At 36.7% G+C, this 10,046-nt stretch overlaps 1 protein-coding gene and 1 long non-coding RNA gene across 2 annotated transcripts; one reads left to right on the top strand and one right to left on the bottom strand.

The window, feature by feature from the left end:
• The first annotated feature begins 211 nt into the window (after nt 1-211).
• Nucleotides 212-1,871, top strand: LOC125204714. Its single transcript, XR_007173620.1, has 4 exons — nt 212-366; nt 948-1,111; nt 1,202-1,457; nt 1,575-1,871. It is a non-coding gene; the product is annotated as an uncharacterized LOC125204714 (long non-coding RNA).
• Nucleotides 1,872-4,650: 2,779 nt separating this feature from the next.
• On the bottom strand, nt 4,651-8,455 carry LOC125207178 (protein NRT1/ PTR FAMILY 5.5-like). Its single transcript, XM_048106450.1, has 5 exons — nt 8,397-8,455; nt 8,253-8,294; nt 7,173-7,387; nt 6,290-6,852; nt 4,651-5,694 (listed from the first exon to the last, which is right to left on the bottom strand). Exons 2-5 carry the CDS (start codon nt 8,275-8,277, stop codon nt 4,734-4,736), a joined length of 1,764 nt encoding a protein of 587 aa, XP_047962407.1. The 5' UTR covers nt 8,278-8,294; nt 8,397-8,455; the 3' UTR covers nt 4,651-4,733.
• Between the last annotated feature and the right edge of the window lie 1,591 nt (nt 8,456-10,046).

Genomic DNA, 10,046 nt, shown 5'->3' with positions numbered 1-10,046 from the left:
GCATCAGTTAGGGGGGCAGTTTGTGCTGAAGCTGTTCACTGTGTGTGATGATGATAACAGGACCAGGATCATCATGGCCGTCACGAGATCTCCTTATAAGCTCATCTCAGTGTGCTTAAACACTTCTGGGTATGGATAAAAATGACTTCTTTTGATTTGGGTTTGTGGTGGTTTTGAGTGTTGATGTTGATTTTTGATGCACAGGGCTAAATCAGTGCAGAAGCTGATGGATAACCTGAATTCTCCTCAGCAGATATCATTGGTGGTGGCTTCTTTGACCCCTGGTGCTGTGGTCTTAGCCACTGACTGCAAAGGCCAACACATATACAATACTGTGTTAGAAGGTTTCCAGAGGAATATACTAAGGTAGTAGACAAAGAAAATATTTTTCTTTGAATTATTGATTTTGTTCATTCATTTACTTGGTTTGAGATGTTCAAGCTTTGTGTTTGTTTGAAGATTTTGTGTTTATATGCTCATTAGTTTATAATTTGAGTACTTGTCTAGTTGTCTCATTTATTATATGTTTTAAAATAGTACATATGGTTACTAACTTTTCAATTCCTGGAACCAATTTTGCATCTGACATATGAACTTGTATTGGTCTAAGCAGCCGTTATAGTTACGAATCTTTAGTTACTTGTTTGATTCGTGCTTGTTTCAGCTAACGGTTGGGAAAGACTGATGCTTTTAGGAAATTTTTGACATGTTAAGCACAAAAACAATCTTGATCTACTTGACCCTCCGAAGCTTTGTCTTAGAAGTCTTCAATGTCTAATGCAGTACTATAATAACTTTACAGTAAAAAGTAGAGGCATGCTGTGTAACTTAGTCCCCTGCTATATCTCATGGTGTCGAACAAGTTGAGTCGCAGTGTTTTGTTTTTCAGACCTACTATTTTGTTGATCCATCAATCATTTATATAATATTGGATGTCAAATTGGCAGCACCTTTTGTACGAGATCACCGCAAACTGTTTCAGTATTGGGACAAGTAAAAGCGGATGTTGTGTAATACAATCATGCGTGGATAATGCTCATGGTGAAGCAAGAACGCAATTATTCTTTGCGATAGTAGAAAACGCTGTGCAACTTGCTGAAGATCCTTATGGGTATCATTCCGTTCCGTTCCTATCTAGTTTCTTTTATAGAGGTTAGACTAATGTGGATCTCTTAATTTGTTTGTTCTCTTTTATGTGTAGAAACTATGTGGTGCAACATCTTCTAGAGATGGAGATGCCAGAACTCACGAAATACATTGTGAGACGGTTCGAAGGCTGTTTCGTGTCTCTTTCCTGCAACAAGTATGCCAGCAACGTAGTAGAGAAGCTCTTACGGTCGGGAGATGAAGTATCAGCGATTATTACCATAGAGTTGCTTCAAAGCCCAAATGCCTCGATGCTTTTAGTCGACCCTTACGGAAATTTTGTCATTCAAAATGCATTGTCAGCCGCGAAGGTGAGATACAGACACCCCACTTTGTGTTTTGATGCATTTGAAACGCCTTAATACACGGGGTTTTGTTATGACCGTGTCTCGATTGCTCCTAATTTACGTGTGGTTGTCCTGTAACAGGGAGAGGTGTATTATTCTTTGGAGAGATTTGTTCAAATTAATGCAGCATCCATGCAAAGCAATCTTTATGGGAAAAAGATCCTTGCTTGGTTTATGAAGAAGAGGCCTTACAATGAGAAGAAGTCTTACTATGGCTAGATTCTTACATTTAAAAATATAGTGATGTATATTTTGTTGTTTAATTGTGTGGCTAATTCGTAGTTTTGCCATTCAACGGCATATTTTTGATGCATTCAGCCTCGGATTCAACCAAGCTTAGCAATGTAGAGACTAGAGAGTGTTGTACGTACGTTGTTGTACATCTGAAGCAGGCACACATTATTGTCTAATATAAAATCAATTGTTACCAACATCTTCTCTAATTATTCTTTCAAAACCTGATATCGCTATCTCAATTCAAACATTATTATCCCTAAGAGGAAGAATACGTACTAGGGCTGGGGAAAAATACCGAAATATTGAAATACCGTCCTTATCGTACTGGAAAAATACTGAAAAAATGCCGAATTTTCGGTATACCATGATTAACGGTAAGGTATCATACCTTACCGAAAAATTTCATTAAGGAAAAGATATAAATTTTCATATACCGCGGCATCGTATATACCGTAAATTACAGTATATACCGTGAAATATAAATATAACTATACATAAAATGTATTTTACATATTTTTAAAGTATAAAATCTACGGTGAAATATAAATATAATTAACAATAAAAATTATTTATTACTCTCTCCGTCCCACTTTAGAGCTCCGGTTGAGTTCAGCACGAGTATTAAGAAATGTAAATAAAAGTTGGTAAAAAAGATAGTAGAATGTGGGCCCGACCTTTTTATATTAGTTTTAAAATAAAATGTGATTGGAAAAATGTTAGTGGAATGTGGGGAGTATATTTTTAAAATTATAAAATATAAATAATATTATAAAAACTCAAATATTCTATTTTTATTGATGTTGAAAGTCAGGCAATTATGGTGATTTCGGTAATGTATACCGTACCTACCCACCCCTAATACGTACATATGCAATTATGCATATGGTGTTAGAATCTAAGCCAAACCAATGCAATTTCACCAGGCTGTACTAGTAAGTAAAAAAAAAAAAACTAATTTAATGTTTTTTTGATACATATACATATGTATAAATTTATGAGTAGGGCTTGTCAAATTAAACTTGATCTATGAATTTGCTCATGATTAGGGGTGGATCGATACGATATATCGCATCGAAAACGTTGTATCGTGTATCGTATCGAAAATATCGATATGAAAGAATTTCATATCGTTATCGTATCGAAAGTTTCGATATAAAAAAATTCCATATCGTTATTGTATCGATATTTCGATATATCGTACCGAAATTCGATATATCAATAAATATCGATATATATCGAAAATAAAATATCGATATATCAAAAATTTTCGTTATATATCGTATTTTCGATATAAAACGATATATCGCGATATAAGGAAATTCATATCGTTATCGTATCGAAAACTTACGATACGATATCGTATCGTATCAAAAATTACGATATATCGAAAATTTGATAATTTTTCGATATTTTTCAATACGATACGAGCGATATATCATTTTTTCGATATTTTTCCCCAGCCCTACTCATGATTCTATTTATGGATGCAATATTAAGGAATAAAATTATGAGTGCACAATACCATAAATCCATAATAAGGTGAGCCTGTTTGAAACACCTAGAGGTGTAAATGAGTTGGGCCGGCTAAGTGGTCTGGGCTTTTGAGTCAATTGGCCCATTGTTAGTATTCTAATTTAAAATAAATAAGATTTTTTTTTTAATTTAACATAAGAAAGATTACTAAATCATCAAGTCATTACCGTGAATTACAAAGTTGAGCAGAATTGGGAATGTTGAAATAGGAAAATATTGAGAGATTTCGGAAAAAGGGGTCAATTTCGCTGACCTTTCGAAACAAGGGATTAATTTCGCTGACCTTTTAAAATATGGGTCCGAGGCATGTGAACTTTTCGGAATAAGGGATTTTCGATTTTTTATACATTCTCTTCTTTTTAATGACTATTTCATTCCTAACATTTATTAATTGACCAAGTTACCCTCCATAATTTTTTAACACAATTTATAAAAAAATGAGCTTTTCTCCAAACCTTCTTCCGCCCTCCTCTACTCTCATTCCCAACTTCGTTTTCACCAATCAAGTTCATATCTCTGCTCAAATATTGATTTTTGTGTTAGGATCAAACCAAAAATTTGGCTTTTTCTAAATAGTACTACTACCAAACCAGTTACAAAATAATGAAGTCCGCACTGAATCAGGCTAGATCTATTTGAATAAACGGTAGCACATTCACAAAATCGGGTGAATTATTCATCAAAAATTGCGCTAGTACAGAGGTGAAGGATTTAATAAAGATAATCCAAAACCTTATAGGGAGAAAGCTCCAATTGAATTGATTAGAGTTAAATTCCCTCGTGAATAGGTTCCAAAGCAGGTTTCCACTTCTTCACTCGATGATTCCCACGTCCATTAACATCACTCTCTTCTCATAATACTCTATCACAACCCTCCTGATCCGCCACCACCGGAAGAACTTTGGAACTACGTCGTTTCGATCTCCTCCCACTGCAAAACGATTCTATAGCCTCCATCTCCGAATCTGCAACCCTTCTGTTTGCTCTACTGACTGATTTGAGCACAGATATGAGCTTGATTGATGAAAACGAAGCCGTTGGGGATGAGAGTGGAGGACGGCGGAAGAAGGTTTCGGAGAAAAGCTAATTTTTTAATAAATTGTGTTAATATTTATGGAGGATAATTTGGTCAATTAATAAATGTTAGGAACCAAATAATCATTAATAATAAGAGAAATGCATAAAAAATCGAAAATCCCTTATTCCGAAAAGTTTGCATGCCTCGGACCCATATTTTAAAAGGTCAGCGAAATTAATCCCTCATTTCGAAAGGTCAGCGAAATTGATCCCTTTTTCCGAAATCTCTCGAAAAGATATTAGCTTGGAATCCAAAAATAGGTTGAATTACATACTAAAATTAAATTGATTTTGTTCCATGACATGTATACATACTTGATACTCCTCTTCTAGATGACATATCATTGAATAAAATTATCAAATGTCTCTACTTTTCTATATTCTGTATACCATTCAAGATAACACATATTCAAGGAATTGTAACTTATTTTTCACATTCAAGGTAATAGGTGGGGATAGTTTGTGGTGACGCAACACGAGCTCTACAGGGCCGCCTTTCTTTAAGCTCCATAATTCAATGTCATTTTCTGCTCTCTCAAAAGACTTGATGCCAAAAAATCCGTCCATGTTTAACAGTTCCCCATCGGGTCGTGGAAAGACGAAGGCATACGCTATTAGATTGAGACTACACAGAGCTGTCAAAACCCAATAATAGCGATCCAAACGACTCTGGTTCAACCTAGGCTGAAACCAGCTCTTGCCGCCTCCTGCCTCGCTTGCTTGCCCGACAACGTAAACTGAAAGCGCCGTACACAAGAATCCAAAACCAGTAACCCCCTCCACATAACAATCCTTGTACCTCTTCATCGACTTAGGAGCCCAAATCTCAAAGAAGGCCGAAAAGCCAAATTCAGAAAATGGTTCCATAAAGCCGGCAAATGTAATCTGGAAGAAGAGCCACGCGGCGCTCATGGGAACCTTGCCATCATCGGGTAGGCCGAGCAGATCATGCCTTGTAAGCACGTGAATCCTACGCCTCTCTACAGCAGCTGCCACCGCGCAGCATATCACAGAATACGCGGGAAAACCTAGATTCATTTGTATAGCTCCATCTTCCCCATACGCATCCGTATACTTTTTCATTAATAGAACCATCCCAAACTTAGCATAGGCGCTGATTAGATGCATCAGCTGATAAGGAGGCTTCCACTTTCCTATGTTGAAGTTCATATGACTCGCTTGTTCTATGAAGTAAGTGTTCCCGATTGAGGACACGACGCCAAACATGATGAAGCAGCTCAGGATTGGAACAAGACGGATTGTTGCTTTGGCGGATTCAACTTCTGATACCGAGCAAAGTGTCCATGATCCGACTCTATCACCGGGCATTACTATGGCCGCCTTATGCAGAAACCTGCGCCCATTCATTACTTACAATCATCAACAGGTACTAATTAACACTATAGAGTACTCCATCCGTTCCACAGTAACAGAGACATTTCATTTTGCACACTCATTTTGAAAAAATAATTATGAATAGTTAAAGTGGAGAAAAAATAAAGTAAGAGAGAGAATATTATAAAAAAGACTCTTCTCTACATTATTCTCTCTCTTACTTTACTCTCTTTTCACTTTAACTATTTAATACTCCCCCTGTCCCATTAGAAATGAAACGTTTTCCTTGCCCGCAGGGGCTTAGCGCAGTTGGTTCCGGGGGAGCAGATATTGCTACAATGAAACGTTTTCCTTTTTGGTCTGTCCCATTAAAAATGAAACATTTCTAAAAATAGAAACAATACTCTCTCTACTTTTTCTTCTATCTTACTTTACTCTCTTTCCATTAACTCACAAAACAACAGTACATAAAATCCTATGCCGAAAAGCAAATGTTGCATTTTTAATGGGATGGAGGGAGTATCATTTTTTCAAAACGAGTGCAAAAAATGAAACGTCTCTATTATTAGGGTTTAGGGAACGGAGGGAGTATGATGTTTTAATGTCATACTCACCCCATAACACGAGTAGGGGATAGCGATTGAAATTCCTCGCCATCTATGCGGTGAAGTCGAGCATCATCTTGGGCCGGGAGTGGTTGGGTAATCTTGAAAGCAGCGGCGACGAACACTCTGGCAAAATCAGTTACTGGGCTTCTCTCTGCTTTAGGTGGGGGTTTCTTATAGGTGTTGGAACCGAGCAGGAAATATAAGGTTGCTAAAGTCGTGCAGCTTGCGGAAAGTCCAAAGAGAACATACCACTTTTTTATGTATGGAAATGCAAAAATCACAACCATTGGCGTACCAAAGAACACAAGTACACATGTTATCCGCCACCAGTTTAGCCGTGGTCGGTGGTCGGTCTCATCTTCTTCATGCCCACTCGTCTCTATTTGATCGTCAATGAATGGTTCAGCGGTGGCAACGCGAGCAGCCCTCCCAAGACCTATCAACACCATACCCGTTATGAAGAGGATCTTTTCCGTGTGCCCAACACATCCTTCCTTATCAAAACATCTATCACTTGAAACTGTTTGCCCAAACACTGGCGTTGTTGCCACTGTGATTAGGACCATACCCTGCTCCCAGTACACATTTCTAAATTAGCATTTCTTCCACAATTACAAGTCCATGACACGAGTTTTAAGAAATGTCCAATATGTTATTGGAATGTGGATCCTACTTTTATATCTATCAGTTTGACAATGAAATCAGAGTTATAGTTAGTAGAAACAGTAGTAAAAAATAAATGAAATATATATCGGTGGACAGATAATAAAATATTAATAATGCATTCCTTATATAAATCATGATCAAATTTATATAACTACTTTAATTTGCCTACAGACCAAAATAATTGGTCAATGTGAAATGTAAAGGTAACTAAGATATAACTTACCGTTGAGCTAGATATGCTGGAAAATGCAAGTGTGACGAAATTTCCAAGACAAGTTTCAGCAATAAAGAGAAAGAAAAATGGCAAAATCCTGTAGAGCCCTCCCCATACATTCATAATTGTGGCTGCGTTTGTGAAGCTCATTTTCCAAACATTTGTGAAATAAGTTTGCATAATGAAGAAGACGCCTTTCATCACTGCCTCTGCCCACGCCAGACCTTCAATCATGGAAACAGAACCATAATCTTAAATTTATAGATATCTATGGCTAGACCAAGGTTTATCGAACCGGTGGTTAAAACCGAAACTGTACTGCTGGTTAGGGTTCCGGTTCCGAACCGAAACCGTGAGAAGTTATTCGAACCGAAACCGTGCCGGAACTGTGAAAAACAGCTGAAAAACTGTGAAAACAATCCGGAACCGAAAAAACCGGCGGTTCAGAACCGTAAAAAACCGTCGGTTCAAAACCGAAACCGTAACCGCCAAACATCATCGCGATTCGATTCCGGTTCGGCAATTTCCAAAACCGGAACCGGCGGTTCCGAAACCGTGGTCACCTCTATCTATGGCTTTCAAATAAGATAATACTGAAATACAATATGAGATATACTAAAATGAATTACTCGTTCTGACCATAAAAGTTGAGTCACTTCATTTTTTGCACTCGTTTTGAAAAAATCGTAATAAATAGTTAGAATGGATAAATCGTAAAGTATAATCGAGAATAACGTAGATAAAAGTCTTCTCTACATTATTTTCAAATTTAGTTTACTATTTATCCACTTTAACTATTTATTACGATTTTTTCAAAACGAGTACACAGAATGAAATGACTCAACTTTTATAGGACAGAGGGAGCATATTTTATTTTTGATTAAATTAGTCATAGAGGTGAGAATGAACATGATGGATAATTGTGAGATAGAGTGCAATTAGTCTTAACACTTCATAAACAGACCGAGATACATTCTCACAGACCAAGCTTTTGAGGAAAAGGAAAACCAAACGTACATCTAGTCATGAGCAATAATGAGAACCGAACGATCCATCAAGTATGTTTACGAAAAAGCTTTATTTAATTACCTGCAACTCTGAGAATACCCCCCATTTTCTGCTTCTATTCTTCTGTAGAAGACGATGGTTTCACATAGAAAACAGAGATTGTTATACACGTTAAAAGGTGTACAAAATAAAACATCTCATTCTAAATCAAAACTATTCATTCACCTCAACTCCGATGGCGAGCTTTTTTATCTGCACTAACTTGTTATCTTAGAATCTTAGAGAGATAGAGAGATGTTGAGGGTTGCTTGACAGAAAAGCTGTACTTAGCTATCTTAAGTACTAGGATTAGCATATTTCCACAGATTTCAAACATTAGTTTATACAATGTCTTATTGTTCACATATAACAACCATGTATTATTATATTTATAATAGGGAGTATTAATAATATGACAACACCACCAGATAGATCCATTCCTTTTACCCCAAAACAAGAAACCAGATCAATTATCAAGTATAAATGCTGGCTCTACGACGCCTTATATAAGTAGATTGCCTTTGTTTTTTTTGTTACAAATCCCTAACACATGCAACCGAGGTGACTCAAAAGAAGACGTGTTCTAAATTAATTCTTAATTTCGCATGAAATGGGCTGATTCATTGGGCCTACTCTAAAAAGTGATGAGAGTTAAAAGAGTTATAGATTAATTAAGAGTAATTATAATTATAATGTTCATTTTATTAATGGTAATTTCATTATATTTTATTTATTTTTTTTGTAAAATTATTGATAAACATCAATAAGATTAGTTTTAATATATTTAAAGATAACTTCAAATTTAGTCCTTAACAATTTGCCAAGATATCAAATTTGGTCCTTAACATTTGAAAATATTTAATTCAGTCTATTTATTCTCTCTTTTATTTGTTTTATTAAAATAGATTCCTCCGCCACCGCCGCCATTGTCACCATACCCCGACCCACTGCCACCGCCACCACCATCACCATACCCTGACCCACCGCCACCACCAGAACCAGAACCGCCCCCGCCTCCGTTGCTCCATCCATCGCCACCACCCCCACCGCCAGCTAAAATTCCTGTAACAGGGAGAGGTGTATTATTCTTTGGAGAGATTTGTTCTAATTAATGCAGCATCCATGCAAAGCAATCTTTATGGGAAAAAGATCCTTGCTTATGAAGAAGAGGCCGCAAAGCTAGATTCTCTCATTTAAAAATATAGTGTTGTATATTTTGTTGTTTAATTGTATGGCTAATTCATAGTTTTGCCATTCAACTGCATTTTTGTGATTCCTTCAGATTCAACCAGGCTAAGCAATGTAGAGAGTGTTGAGAAAAACTGGGTAAATTTTCTCTCAGATAGTGAAATGAACCGATTCAGTAATTTTAGAGTTTACCCAATGGGGTTCTACCTTGATAAAATTACTTCCCTAAATAAATTCTCTGGAAAGACTGGCGGGGACACTGTCCTCTCTTAATTACCAGACTCCAAACAGAATTTATCAGCCGGTGTACAAAACACTACTACAAAACCCGCAAATAATATTGAATACAATATCACAGCAGAAAAGCAAACCCAGAAATAAATGCGGAACAAAATAAATAATAAAGAAAGAACACACCCGAGACTTTGATAACGGAGTTTGGCCAAATTGCCTACGTCTCCGAGCACCCTATGCAAAGCCCGCTTACATTTAAATGGAGAAGAGATTACAAATTTTGGGATGTTTTACAAAATGGGAGGAGTGCTCCTTTTATAGGCAGCCACTCCCCCAAAGTTCTAATAACCCACCGATGTGGGATATGAAATATTTGACAAAAGTCAAATATTGTAGGCAATACTCAACAAATCT

The sequence above is a fragment of the Salvia hispanica genome, chromosome 1 (genome assembly GCF_023119035.1).
Source record: "Salvia hispanica cultivar TCC Black 2014 chromosome 1, UniMelb_Shisp_WGS_1.0, whole genome shotgun sequence".
Lineage (NCBI taxonomy): Eukaryota > Viridiplantae > Streptophyta > Magnoliopsida > Lamiales > Lamiaceae > Salvia > Salvia hispanica.
This window is presented reverse-complemented; position numbering and strand designations above follow the sequence as displayed.

Excerpts from the sequence above, each read along its gene's own strand:
- LOC125207178 (XM_048106450.1), bottom strand. The coding sequence starts at position 8,277 with ATGGGGGGTATTCTCAGAGTTGCAG. Across the intron at positions 7,388-8,252 it reads GGGTATTCTCAGAGTTGCAG|GTCTGGCGTGGGCAGAGGCA; the intron begins GTAATTAAATAA and ends CCATGATTGAAG. Across the intron at positions 6,853-7,172 it reads CCAGCATATCTAGCTCAACG|GGTATGGTCCTAATCACAGT; the intron begins GTAAGTTATATC and ends TACTGGGAGCAG.